Source organism: Octopus bimaculoides, chromosome 14 (assembly GCF_046866305.1).
Source record: "Octopus bimaculoides isolate indiv1 chromosome 14, ASM4686630v1, whole genome shotgun sequence".
NCBI lineage: Eukaryota > Metazoa > Mollusca > Cephalopoda > Octopoda > Octopodidae > Octopus > Octopus bimaculoides.
In genome coordinates, this window is record NC_142941.1 from 22,903,598 (window position 1) to 22,918,302 (window position 14,705).

The 14,705-nt window shown below is 36.7% G+C and overlaps 1 protein-coding gene across 10 annotated transcripts in view; it reads right to left on the reverse strand.

Moving 5' to 3' along the window:
- Positions 1–11,646: 11,646 nt before the first annotated feature.
- The window catches only part of LOC106884031 (mRNA-decapping enzyme 1A), a 39,370-nt gene continuing 36,311 nt past the window's right edge, over positions 11,647–14,705 (reverse strand). For all 10 annotated transcript variants that reach the window (XM_014935230.3, XM_052972764.2, XM_052972767.2 and 7 more), the window contains one exon: positions 11,647–14,483. In XM_014935230.3, coding sequence (XP_014790716.1) covers positions 12,552–14,393 — 1,842 coding nt within the window. In that variant the 5' untranslated portion in view covers positions 14,394–14,483 and the 3' untranslated portion in view covers positions 11,647–12,551. The remainder of the gene's footprint in view (positions 14,484–14,705) is intronic.

A 14,705-nucleotide genomic window follows, 5' to 3' on the forward strand; every position in this document is an offset into this window, starting at 1 on the left:
CGTTTGTGGAAGTATAGTCGTTTTGTTTAGCGTTTTCGAAATTGCCTATTTTGGGATCTTTTCCTCTGAATAAAATTACTGCCGTTATCTGTCAACAAAAAACTATCGGCGGTAAATATTTCGTTTGTCACTGTTATTTATGACATCGCTCGTGCGTTTGTACTGGTTTTAGCTTTAGGGTCAGGGTTAGGGTTAGGGTTTTAGGTTTAGAGTTGCGGAAAAATGGAGAAATGGAGGGAGCAAAAATGTCTTTCTGAAAATAGCTGAAAAAAACCCTAACCTAACTCTAACTCTAAAACCCTATCCCTAACCCTAACTCTGAAACTCGAACCCTAACCCTAAAACCCTAAAGCTAAAACCAGTACAAACGCATGAACGGTGTCATAAATAACAGTGACAAAGTACAGTCACAGCGCCAGAACGTCTTGTGGACAAACCACAGCAGTAATTGTTTTCACCTCAATAGATGTCATTGATTGGTTGAAATTACGGAAATACGACAACTTTAACACGCAATAACTTCGAAAATGAAGAATTTTCTTAAAAACGCCAAGAGTAAATAATGTTTTAAATGATACATTCTACCAGTATACGAAATTTGAAAGTGTTTAGTTACAAAAAATTATTTTTTCTATGTGCTGGCCAAAAGGAAAAGATCCCTTATTTTTTTAAGGCCTGGTACTTTATCGGTAACTTTTGCCGAACTACTGTTACAGGGATGTAAACACACCAGCACTGGTTGACAAGCGATGGTGGTGGTGGGGCAAACAGACACAAATATTAAATAGTCTTTTAATATTGTTCAACTATTTGATATTCTGTAAACTTCCCAGTGTGTTCACATTTCCTGGAAGTTTATTCTCAATTTCATCGTTGAGTTGGTTGACTTAGTCGTTGTTCGTTGTTAGGATAGCTCTTGAAGGCATAAGTTGTTCATTTCCATAATGTGTTGCTTGAACAGCACCAAACCAACTCTTCCTTGGAATTCACTGTTTGGAAGGACTGAATAACAACGGCATCTGAGAAAGGTATATCAGTATTAACAGTATTTGTAATCCTTCCTTCGCCTGGTTCCAGCAACCAGTTTGCATGGTTGGGTGTCTGAAATTAAATGTAGAAAAAATCGTTTTTTTTTTCAAGCAATCAAAAACGTGCATATTGCTTGCCATATGCAAAATTTCATTTCGACTCCAAATGGAAGACAGTTTCATGTATGCATCAATTACCGAAAAGTTAAGCTCTACTAGGTGAATTTGCCGAAAAATTTCCACTGAGGACAAATGATTTCCCTCAAGAAGTTGCTTGTTATTCATTACATGTCAAAGCGTGTAATTCAAAGCTTTGAGATGTCGGTTTGTACATTGGGGCTTTGTCCCACACTGAACATCGTATAGAAGGCGACTAGCTGCATCATGAGGAAATATATAACTGGTTTCTCACTAAACTGGGGAAAATGAAGAGAGAATGGGTAGTCCATCCGAGCTTCAAAAGTGTTATTGCAATGCTTGATGAAGCTGTAGCATTCATCGGCCATTTTTGTGAACATAGAACAGTAACAAATTCAACAGAAAAGTTTTGCCTGTTTTTCCAGGTGCATCATTAAATATCAGGCCACCCTCATTGTTGTCAATTTTTTTTCTATTGATTGACTCAAAAGTGATCCTCTGCTTGTATTCAGAATTGTAATGAGGCTTAGAATGAAAACCTCACAACTTTAGTAGCAAGACCCAGACCACACGTCCTAGTTATTGGTCATCAACTTGCTGGAATATCACCCCAAATTAGAGAGTGTCTTAAAGTGTTCCAGGAGTTCCCGCACTTTTCTAGTTATATAAGCACAATGCGTGTGGACAAATCAGAGAGCGGCGAATTTTGGAAGCACAAACAACAAGCCCATCAACAAGTTTTTCTTGGATGAAGTTCATCCCTGAGTTAAAAGGAATTCTTCAACTAGAGTGGGCAAGCATTATTCCTGCCTCTCACGCAGAACTAATCCCCTTCTGTTGGTATTTTCATTACAACTGCTCCAGTTCTAAGACACTACATTACAGGACTGGCTAACTATCACGTAACTATGTAAATATTGTAATTTACATCATTAAAAAAATGTAATTTCAACAACATTCATAGTTGGTTTATTATTGGACAACACGCAGCTAAACAAATACCCATTCACCCAGTACAGCAGAGTATATTTATGTGATCATTGTAATAGACTTCAGCTGAAGGATCTATTTCATTTGGTTTAACAGGTACATTTTGTTGGTGGTGGTCAGTAGCTAGCAAACCATAACCAACTGTTGAAAGCTCATATCCAATGGTTTGGTTATCCGGTTCATAGAACATGTCATTAATGGCAGCTTTTCCCCCATCCTTTTCTATGGTCGATATTTCTCTTATGTGATGTAAAAAGTTTCTAATAAGGTTGTGAAATTTAGAAGTGGAGAAAGAGAGCAGAAATGATAACTGTGGTGAGCTTGGCAGAAACGTTAGCACACAGGGCGAAATGCTTAGCGGTATTTCGTCTGCCGCGTTCTGAGTTCAAATTCCGCCGAGGTCGACTTTGCCTTTCATCCTTTCGGGGTCGATTAAATAAGTACCAGTTATGCACTGGGGTCGATATAATCAACTTAATCCGTTTGTCTATCCTTGTTTCTCCCCTCTGTGTGTAGCCCCTTGTAGGCAGTAAAGAAATGAGAAATGAGAACTGCAACGAATAAATTTCTGAGCTGGTCAGCAGATTGAATTACTACTGTTTCATTATGCACATTTGCTATTCTCAATCATTCTCAAAGAGATTCAGTACTTGGCACACATGTTTAAAATTTTCTGCGGATTACATTGTCGACTGTAAGCAAATCACGAAAACTTGCAGCTCCAGTTCTGTGATGAAGCAATAATCTCAAATACAAGAGTTCTTCCAACAACAGATAGACATTGTATACTCCTTTGATGGTCTCAAATATTAATTTTGATTGTATTTTCCTTCTTCGCAAGTCTTATTCGATGATTACTACATATGTTAAGGGAAATTGCTGCATGTGAGATTTTCCGTTTCTGATTCTTTGGGGTTTCATTAAAGTAAGGAGTGAGTTTAGTTAATTGAGTTATTTGAAGGGTATTTTTTGCGTTGTTTGGATCAAAAATTATTTGTCATTCATTGGGCATGTAAAATTCTACAGAAGGATTCCCCACTGCCTCTCTTTGCTGAATAGGGAATTTGAAAAGTCTCAAATATGATTTAGATGCTCATATTTAATTTCATCTTGTTGATTTGCATTGCCGATATCAAAATGAATTCATTTTCTTTTAAACAAGATTGTTGAACTGTCTGTCCTGCAATGATTGCATATACCAGATCGTCATGCAGGCCTGCATGTAAGGCTTTTGATTATTTCAAATATACTGCAAGTGAGCAGATTGGACTTGAAGATTCCACTGATTGTTTTCTGATCGGAACTTGCTTATCAATATTCTACCAGTTTGACGAGTTTCTTCATCACTACCATGTATCAGTACAGCAATGTCATAGCATATAGGCAAGTTATATCTTCTGGATTGTTCATCATCTGACATTTTGCCATCCTGTGATTCAAAAGCAATATTTTCTGGTATTGTGCTAGCATCAATTTGTTCATGAACAGACAAGAATGGTTGCAGATAAAAAGTACCTGAAACTATAGCAGAATACGGTGTATAGAAAATATCAGCATTGACAGTTTCCTTTCAATTATCTACAGCCACTCTCTGCATACACTGCCAAATTTTTTTCCCCAGAATTGAAAAAGTAAGCCATATAAAAGCTCTCACATTCATGAATATGCATGTGTATGTTAGTAATATTTGAGGTAGGCAATGAATGTCGAAGGGAACTTTTTAGAATAATTTTTTCCGTAATGTTAACGTAACATTTCAGTGAAATACCTTTGCCCAAATCGCCTTATATATAAACTAAGTGGTGAATGATAAATTTCAGTGACTGATTTTCATTTATGATAAAGAATGTTTTCATGACCTCTATATTCTAATTTCATAATCATTGAACATTAATGTCTATTTTAGTGGGTAATGATATGTCTATGTTAGAAATAGCAGAATTAACTGTTTTATGAACAGACCTTTTGGTAAAGTAGTTTACTCACCTCAAAAATAAATAGTTTCAAATAGCTGGGAACTGCATTCAAAATAACGTTTACAGCAGAAGTAACTCTTCCACATACTGAAATACTTAGTAAATCTGTTGCTATTTTTATTACCTTTTCCTTCTTTCCCAAAAGAAAAATAAACTAAACCAAAGCTAAAACACAAATCTTATTTTACCTTATGTTGCATATGGGAATTCAATGAATAAATTCATCTTTTTTTTTCTTAAAAAAAAAAGTTTTATTTTTGCGGGCGGCAATTAGTAGAATTGTTAGAGCATTGGAAAGAAAACCCTGCAGTATTTGTTGCAACTCTTTGCGCTATGAGTTCATGTCTGCCAACATCAAATTTCTTTTTTTTTACCTTTCAACCTATTGACGTCGATAAAAACAACGAACAGGATGTTGAACTGGAGAGACTAAAAAAAATCCTTCAAATATTTTGAAAATCATCTTGATCTCAGCAAATGGCGGACATGTGGAGAAACACGTCCCTTATAGTAAAGACTAGCCAAGTAATTGATCATTTCTAATTGACAGCTTGATTATTTGTTGGAATTATCAATTAATCAATTGATTTGTCCTTTCGTTGCCATCGCGACCTCATTAATAAAGTGCTCTTGTTACTCCAGATCCGGCACGTTGTCTCCAACCTTTTGTAACTGTATTTATACATTTGGGATGTGTGTATGAGTGATAAGCGTATGTGCGGTTGAGTTGTTTTTAATTGTGTGTGTCCAGGTGTATACGCTGAAGTGTATAATCCTTGCCCTGGGAAGCAAAGTCTGAGTAAAATGGAGCCTGGGCTGGACACAGTATGTGTAACAAGAGGAGGATAGATGAATGAATCGAGAGGTGACATGAGACTAGCCAGCTCCAAGGATCAGAGGCTACAAAAAGCAGAGCCGTGACAGCATGTTAGAGTGTATTGGTGGGCAAATTGGACCCATTCAGATGGGTGGTATTTTTTTAAGTGGTCTAGAATATGTGTATGTGTAGCAGCAAACCAGTAACATATGAGAGCAGCGTTTTGTTGAGAGTCAATATGTGGGGTGAAATATTTTTTGGTTGTGAAGAGGAAGACCAGTCTTAGCAACGATGGTAAAGTATAGCATTTCAGTGGCCCCCAAGCCTCTAGTTACATGTTTTTATTTATTTATTTATTGTTGGGTGTATGATATTATGGATATCTCATAGTTTAGACTTCAGTTAAAAAATAACTGATCTGATCTTTGTTCATGTGTGGTATTTGTATGAAAACATCCGTCTTTATATTAATGGTTCCGGCTGTGACTACCTCTGGTCTTTTAAAGCCCAAATCTCCCTTAAAATACAGCTTACCATCTTTTTTTTTTTTTTTTTTTGGATAATGTAGTCAAGATTAGATTGCTCAAAAAATAAAATCTGGGATGGTAACGGATGAAATGTCCTCGGGTCATAACTCTGCTAAATCAGAATTGACCAAGGAGTGACCAATTTGCAACTGATTTGTGTGTGTAGATGTACTACTGTTGGCCATCATGCTTGAAGTAGCAGCTTTATTTCTCGTCAATGCATAAATTTCGTTGTTGAAATCTGTGTGTGGTATGTTTGGCTTGACTTCATTATTCTATTTATATTTCCTTATAGACACATATCTCTAAAGAAATATGCATCATCTTTAAGCAATTACCTGAATGTATAAGTAACCATATGCAGTTACATGCATGCTTTTGTCTGTGTTTATATTATAAATCGCCATATAATAAACTGACTAAAAATCCCAATATTTTATAGTACCATCTTTCCAATCCAAACCTTTCTGAAATTCCCAGTTTAGAAATACTGGAAAAAGCAAATTACTAACACCAACTCGTACTTCTACTGTGTGACATCGAACTGCATTATCTAGAAACATGCTTTTGTAAACCCTGACAAGGCACAAAGACCAACTTTATATACAATGCATCTCGATTAGTCACACATTTATCATACCTAGAATATTATATATCTGTTTACACCTTTACTTTCACATCTGACTGGACCGTAAATAATAAAATTCCACTACCAAACCAGCTCAATTCTAACCACATTAACTATATTTTTCAACCCATATCCTACAAACACTTTTCCCCTATTATTCTCTATTTTCCCTGACTACCTACATCACACCTAGTTCTCATACATATTTACCTACCTAAGAAAAACCAGAAAGAACAAAAATAAATTATAGTCTCATGTTGGCAAGCAAACTGAAACTTCGAAGTCATTAGCTCAGTTTTTCTAGTAAAAATTACACACACACACACACACACAGAGTTGTTCTTCAGCTTACACAATCGATTGGTTCTATAAATCACCAAAACAGATAAAAATGTAAAACGAGGGACAATTGTATATGAACATGTGTATCTATTCATTATATAAATGTATCCTGAGTAGTAGTAAAGCTTTCTTATCTTAAATAACCTAAGGCATAGCACTTTAGAGTTATTTCCATGCCTCAGTATGAGAGACCTTTTGGTTACATATAGAAGCATGAATCTCATCTTCATTTTGTTTTGCTCACTCCTTGTCAAATCCACTGGAATCGTAGTTACATTGTCTTTACTTACTACTTGGATATTTATATGAAACATTTTTATTTAAGTTCACACAAACACTGATTGTAGCTATTATGAAATTTTAAGTAGAAACTGAGCATTCTGAGAGTTTAACAACTTCATTTAAATGAACTGAGATGCACCATATATATTGTATGTATGTCTATTTACAACATATAGTAGGTCTTTTTTTTTTTTAGTTAAATTACAACTGGCTGAGTATTCTGTAAATATTTCACTGCCTTCACTTCATTTTTCATTTTGCTCACTTCACATAAATCTGACATGAATGATAGCATCCTGCCAGTTTTCCCACATATCAATAACACAGAAAGATCGTGTTTATATTCTTAGTTGACCCACAGTGAAGCTTTTTGATATTTAAATATATTTCAGTTATTCTGAGTTACAATGTGTTGTACATAAAATAGTTTAATTTTTGATGAGGTGTCAAAAGGACGAAAATACACAAATTAGGCTATCCACTAATGTGCTAGCCTAATTTACAACAGTATTATATAGCAGTTGACCTTGTGTTGGGTATGTATTCTCTGAAGAGTGACCAATAAACTGTGAAATAGTCTGTCAGGAGCCTTCTTTGCTCTTTTTTCCACACAACAGTAACATAGAAGAATTTGCTTATATTCTTAGTTCAAGATTTTTTTAAATCTCCAGCTGGTTATGATTGAGTAGCATGGCATTGTAAACTTTGGCAGATATGGCAGTGAGAGTACTTCCCGGTAAATTTTGGTGACACCGAGATCTCCCTTCTTTGGAAATGGAAGGATGCATCTCTTACTCCATTTCTCTATATGGTTTTGATGGTACACAACATCGAAGAAGAATGTCATTGTATTTCCATTTTCCAAACTTCAGGTGGGATTTCGCCCAGACTAGCTGCCTTTCTGTTCTTCAACGTTCTTAGAGAGAAATTTGTATGTTATTCATTGAAGAACCGCATACATACTTCTCCCCAAGAACATCTCAATTTTCTCTGGTACACTGTCAAGCAAAGCAGAACACTTCATCACTCTGATGTTCATGTCACTGAACATGTATAGACTTCTTTTCTGTCTCCCCCCATTGCTTCATTTTTAGCTATTTGGTATTTTTCTCTACTGCCCTCTTTCTTTCAGGCCTTCCACATGTCTCTTTTGCTATTATGGTGCTCTCAACAATATTGTTCTACCACTACATTACCTTGCATTTGGTTGGGATGTTGCACCAGTCACAAGTCTGGTCTGTCACACCTAGGAAACTGTCCCATAAAAACTGTCAGTCTTGCTCTATGTTACAAGCCTCTATCTCCTCCTCCATGCTATAAGTGTCAATCTTTTGGGTTTGTGTTGAAATAGTTCTTATTCATTGTTCTAACCACTAATCTATGTTGGATTGTACATTCTTCACTGGGGAAATATTTAGCATTTACAATAATCCATCTATCTTGCTTCCTGGTAAGAATAAAATTTTTCTGGCTTCAGTACTCACCTGATTAGAAGGTAAGTATTCAGGTGTCTGGGTGGTTTCCTGAAGTTTATGTAGCATCTCAGATCACTTGATTCAAAGAACTCCAGGAATCTCAATTCCTCACTGTTCATATTCTATCTAAAGTTACTATACTGTACAGATATATTTGATATTTATAGAATGACAATACTGGAAAACATCCCAAAGTAAGGATATTGTTTGAAACTAATAAAGTATCGTCAAAGCTTACTTTTTTTACTGATACTCCGCCGGTTACACTGAGTGTTCCAGTTGCTTCAATCAATTCAAAAGCCTGCTTCAGAGCTGAACGTTTAAGTGGCTGAGTACTTCACAGACATGCATACATTTAACATAGTTCTCAGGGAGATTCAGCATGACAATGTGACCAGGGTGATCTTTTGAATTACAAATACAACTCATTTTTGCCAGCTGAGAGAATTGGAGCAATGTGAAATAAAGTGTTTTGCTCAAGGATACAATGCACCACTGGGAATCGAACTTATGACCTTACAACCGTGAGCCAAATACCCTAACTACATCAAAGCTTAAATTGAAGAAAAGCTCCACAATTCCAATGTTTGAAAGCCTTCAGACCTGAATATTATCACCTATTCTGATATCATTTATGACAGTGGTTTTATTATAGTTGTTGGAGGGACATCCAGCTGTAGAAACCAAGTCAAAATAGACTATGCCAATCACTTTACAGAGTGTACTGAGTGAATTTTATGTGGCACCAGAACCAGCAGGGTCACCAAGTAACTTAGGAGAGGGAGTGGAACCAAGGGAAGTGGTTTTGTGGCAGAATATAACAGAGGGATACAGAGAGGAGATACTTGGCTACCCCAGTAGGAAAAGAAAGAAGGAAGGAAAGATAGAGAGACAGTCAGAGAGAGAGAGAGAAAGACACAGATTGTGTTGGATATGCACTGGGAGCTACCCACAGGGAACAGTGGAGGGAGTACAAGTGGAATAGAGGGGGACATTACTTGTAGTCATCTTAAGTTCCTTGACTCTCATTAGTGATTATCATCTTAGAGCTTATGTAGCAAAAATAAAAGAAAAGATGATCAATAAGGCAGTTAAGAGTGGATTAGGAGTCTTGAGTACATTTCAGTCTAACAAAGTCAGGATCTTCCTCTGAGATTTTGAAGACTACTAATGACTACTGTCTGTGCTTTTAAGAACATTGGAATTTTGGATATTGAGTCTCACAGAGGTGATGACAAGTGACTGAGACTTCTGGCGAATTGCTGTGCTTGAAAAGACATGTCAAGCTAAGTGAAACTTTGTTCATGGTCAGTTACAGTGACACATGAAAGGCACTCGTCGGTGATAAGTAAGAGGCACCCATGCCAGTGGTACGTAAAAGGTATCCAGTACTCTGTAAAGAGATTGGCATTAGAAAGGACATCCAGCCATAGAAACCAAGCCAAAACAGAATGGAGCTTAGTTTGCTCTCTGGCTTACCATTTAACCCATGTCAGCATGGAAAACGGACGTTAAATGATGATGATGAAATTTTGGAGATTTTCAGTCTGTTACCATTTTCTTATTGACACTTTGTACAAGGAACTCTGAATTGTTACATGATGTTTTGCTAGAATCATCAGATGAAACTGCAAACCTGATAAGGAATCAGTAATATTGAATCAGGAAAAAATGGCATCTGCAAAACACAGGCTTTTTTTTTTATAACAAAGCAATATATATAATATGAAGAGTTAGAAACTTTCACAGTGATGCTATGTTAAAACACATCCAGTACACACTGTGAAAAGGTTTGTAATAGAAATGGCATCCCAACCACAGAAACCATGCCAGAAGACCCACCCACCACAACAAAACTGAGATCCTAAAACCAAGGTACCATGTAAAAAGCATTGATTGTGGGTGATGGTACCACATAAAAAAAGCATCCAACACCACTTTGTAAAGTGGTTGGCATTAGGAAGGGCATCCAGTTGCAGAAACCAAGCCAAAACAGACTATGGAACCTGGTGCGGCCCCTGGCATTACCAGTTCCTGTCAAGCCGTCCAGCACAGAAAACAGATGTTAAATGATGATGATGTTTGCTCCAAATGAACGGACAAAAGTGAGAAATTTCTCATTAATTTTCTTTGTTGCCACGTATGTGCTAGTTGATACAGGCTGTAACAAACAATAAAATGTCTTGAAAGATGCTCAATGAACCGCCCACCCCCCGAATTAACTTAAAATTACAGTGACATCTAAACATTATTATATGAATATTAGTGTTACAAACTTACAAATTTTAAGACTTCCATTTTTACCAAAACTACCCCAATGTACTAATCAAGATATACACTTCCATCACTGAACCTATTCATGAAATCTATTTAACTCTAAGAAATAACCTTAATAATGTAAATGTTATGTTCATCTCTTATCTTTTATCTGTTTCAGTCATTAGACTGTGACCATGGTGGGGCACCACCTTGAAGAGTTTTTAGCTAAACAAATCGACCCCGGTACTTTTTTTTAAGCCTGGTGGTGAGGGAACAAACACAGTCACAAAGGCACACACACACATATATATATATATACATGAAGAGTTTTTTTCTTCGGATTTTGTCTACCAAATCTGCTCACAAGGCTTTGGTTGGCCTGAGGGTGTAGTAGAAGACACTTGCCCAAGATGTCACACAGTAGGACTGAACGATGTGGCTGGGAAGCAAGCTTCTTACAACAAAGCTATGCCTGCACGGCACGTAAATAGTACCATTTGAGCGGGATTGTTACCAGCGTCGCCTTCCTGGCACTTGTGCTGGTGGCACATGAAAAGACATTCGAGTGAGGTTGTTGCCAGTGCCGCTGGATTGGCTCCTGTGCAGGTGGCATGTAAAATACACTATTTTGAGCGTGGCCGATGCCAGTACCGCCTGACTGGCCTTCGTGTCTGTGGCACGTAAAAAGCACCCACCACACTCTCAGAGTGGTTGGCATTAGGAAGGTCATCCAGCTGTAGAAACTCTGCCAAATCAGATTGGAGCCTGGTGTAGCCATCTGGTTCGACAGTCCTCAGTCAAATCGTCCAACCCATGCTAGCATGGGAAGCGGATGTTAAACGATGACAATGATGATACATACACACACACAAGGCTTTTTTCAGTTTCTGTCCACCAAATTCACTCATAAGGCTTTGGTCAGCCTGAGGTTATAGTAGAAAACACCTGCCCAAGGTGCTACACAGTGGGACTGAACCTGGTTGGGAATCAAGCTTCTTACTACACAGCCATGTCTTGTATAGTGCTGTCATTCAGAATGTTTATTTCTAATGGTAGTATTGCTTACACATGACTATATTGTTTCATAAGGAAAAGTAATTATTCATGTAATTATATTTGACATTTGCATATTAAATGATAATTTGAGAGTAAGTTTACAAAACAATGCAAGAATAAAGACATCATTAGGCACCAAATAGAAACCATGTTTAATTTGAACACCAGATTTGGGGCTAAAGATGGCATACGTTCAGGTAACATCAATAGAATATTCAGTCACTATTCTAATATTTCATGGTTTAAAAATATGGTAGAAACAACCCGTTTTTTAGTTATTTTATTATTATTCCCTGACCCATAGCCTCACACATACACGCTCAGGCACACACATTCACATCTTCAAGTTATGTTAACCATTTAAAAAAAACCCACAAGAACTATTACATTCGTATTTGCCTATTTCTTAATAATTCTATATACAATAAAGGGTCAAAAAAAAAAATTACATGAGATAATTTAGAAATAAAAGATTAATGAAAGTGAATATGTGAAAATAGTTTTTGTGTTTGTAAATGGTTAACATAACTCCTCCATAATATAACTGCTTCAACTTCATCACCTGATCTCATATCAATTTACTTGCCAAGCAAGTACAATTCCAACAAATATATATATCATCGTAATTGCAGATTACACAGGCTATCAACAATTCTTTGTGGAGACAATAAACAAACACGTAAGATAATCATTATCAGTTCACAAGTGGGTTTCATAATTGTAAGAGCGCCAATTAAATGTACTCTTTCCAAAAATTATAATTTTCATGCTATTTTTTACATCAAAAGAAGTTCATAATTTTCATTGTAATTACAACTGTCCTGTTAATATTTAACAAAGACACTCACAAACATCTATGCATATAAAGAGAAATTTGAAACTCTGAAAAAAGCCAAAGGATGGAAATAAAATAGAATCCAAGAAGTGTAAGTGTTCTTCTATTAAAAAAATAATAAAAAGGAGCCAAGCTGATGTGATATGCTTGTGAAAGACACAATAGATCATTGGAAAAGAAGCTATCACAGAAATATTTTCAAAGGTTAGAAGCCTCATTGTTCAAAGTTGAGAGGTAAGCTTCATGGATCTTAGCCAGGAAATTTGCATCATTTCTTAAAAGATATAATAAAGCTTGTTGTAATTGCTCTTTGGTCAAAGGTACAAGTGAAGTATGTGAAACATCGGCCACATCACCAGAATTACATGAATTTGTCAGTGTTGTTGCCGATTTTGCTTGGGGTGAAACAAAAGCCATAGGTGACAATAAAATATCCAGGTTAGTTGGACCAGTTCCTGAGCTATGTGGCCCTGATGGAATTGTTTCAAGATCAGCAGGAGTCAAAAGACTCTGTGATCCAGTTTTAGTTGCAGCAGGGGAAGGGTTATGGATCAATCCTGAGTTAGCTGAGTGATCTAACCTAGCTACAAGCAAGTTGGCCATTGAGTCATTGAGTGCAGCATTGCCTGGTGCATTTTTCCCAATGGGAGACAAAAGTGTGTGTGTAGCCTCTGGAAGAGGCATCTGTTGTGGGTTATTTGCATTCATGTGGCCTAAGTTTGAAATAGCTTCCTTTGGAGATTGAGACAAGGCAAATCCTTGATCTGAAGAATGTGAGTTAGTAAGAGCTGAAGAAGTAACAACAGAATGTAATTGCTGGAAACCTGTATTCTGGTTCAAAATTGTTGATGTTGTAAGATTGGAACTGTTTTGGTAGATATTTCTCAGCATGTCAACACCACTTGTTACATCTTGAGCAGTCGTTGGAGATGACAAAACATGAGTCCTTGATGGTACAGCTTCACCTCGTTGTTGACGTTCAATGTCTTCTACCAGAGAAACAGTGGACCCCAGTTGCTTCATTATAGAAGGCATTTGGTTAGAAGGGATTTCATTATCCCTATTAGAAATATTTGACAATGGACTTTGGTTAGCTACTTTGGAAGTATTTTTCCCAACATCGTTACTGGAAAAGAGTTTTTCAAGGCAAATTTGAGAGGAAATTTCTCTTCCAGGCAGAGTCACACTACTGTAAGCATCAATTTCATTGTCGGAATTTTGAGACGAGTTGCCAATACACAGAGGAGTGGGTCGAATCAACGAAGTGGAGCTTGCAGCTGCTTTGCCAGGGTTATCAGTAAGAGTTACTGGCTCAGGTCTTTTCTTTATATCTTTAGATTTATCATATTCATGCTGAGCTTTAGTAAGCAACTGTAAAATACCGACAGGTCTATTGGCAGGCATTGATGCAGCAGAAGTAGTCACAATTTGTGGAGTAGCAGTTGTCACAATAGGCACAGGAATTGATGGTTCCTTCTTTACATCAGATGAACGATCGTCTAAGGAATCACTTTCCGAGGCACGCCTTTGTCTAGTACAGTTCTGGGTTTTAGCATGATGGTTTGTAATGGCTAACTGGACAAGACTATTCATAAGCTGACCCACACGAGCACATTCATCTTTATCATAGAACCAAATTCCACAGATAGCTTTTGCAGTTCGATAAAGCAAAAATGGATCATGAAGTTGAAATTCTAAGTCTTTTGTTATCGGTTCAATTAGATTATTGGGGCCAAGTCGATTTAAGATCATAAATCCATTATCAGGAGAGGCAGATCGTCTGTAAACAAATAAAGTTCCTTCTATAGCAGTTCTTTCCCATTCATTTTCCTTTGCACTAAATAGATATAGTGCTACTTGCTTTGCTGTATCAACTATGGCGGTGATGTAAGGATCTTTCTGTTGAAGAGCAGCAAGATTCATGCGCCCTTCAGCAGCCACAGGGAGAAATGCCAAAGGATTGGTTAAACTCAAAGATGCAGCACCGCTTCCACTAGCTGAAGCACCATTAGTTGTATTCCCCAGAGCTGGATTAGACATTGAATCACTTTTATAAGGATGTTTGTATTGAAATAACAAGACTAGAGACAAATATGGTTACAGAGAGACATTTCATCAAGATGACCAGTTCTGAAAAATGAAAGAGAAAAACAAAATTAAATTTAGTTAAAAATGCATACAAAAACAAAACAAAAACCAATATTTATAGAATAGATTTTAAAATGATTTTATACATTTTTCATGTTAAATAAATAAAGAACTTTGCATACATATTTCAGTACAAGAATTTATTTTACTTTGGTGCAAAATAAGACATTATCACTTGATCATCCATGGTGATCAATTCTACAG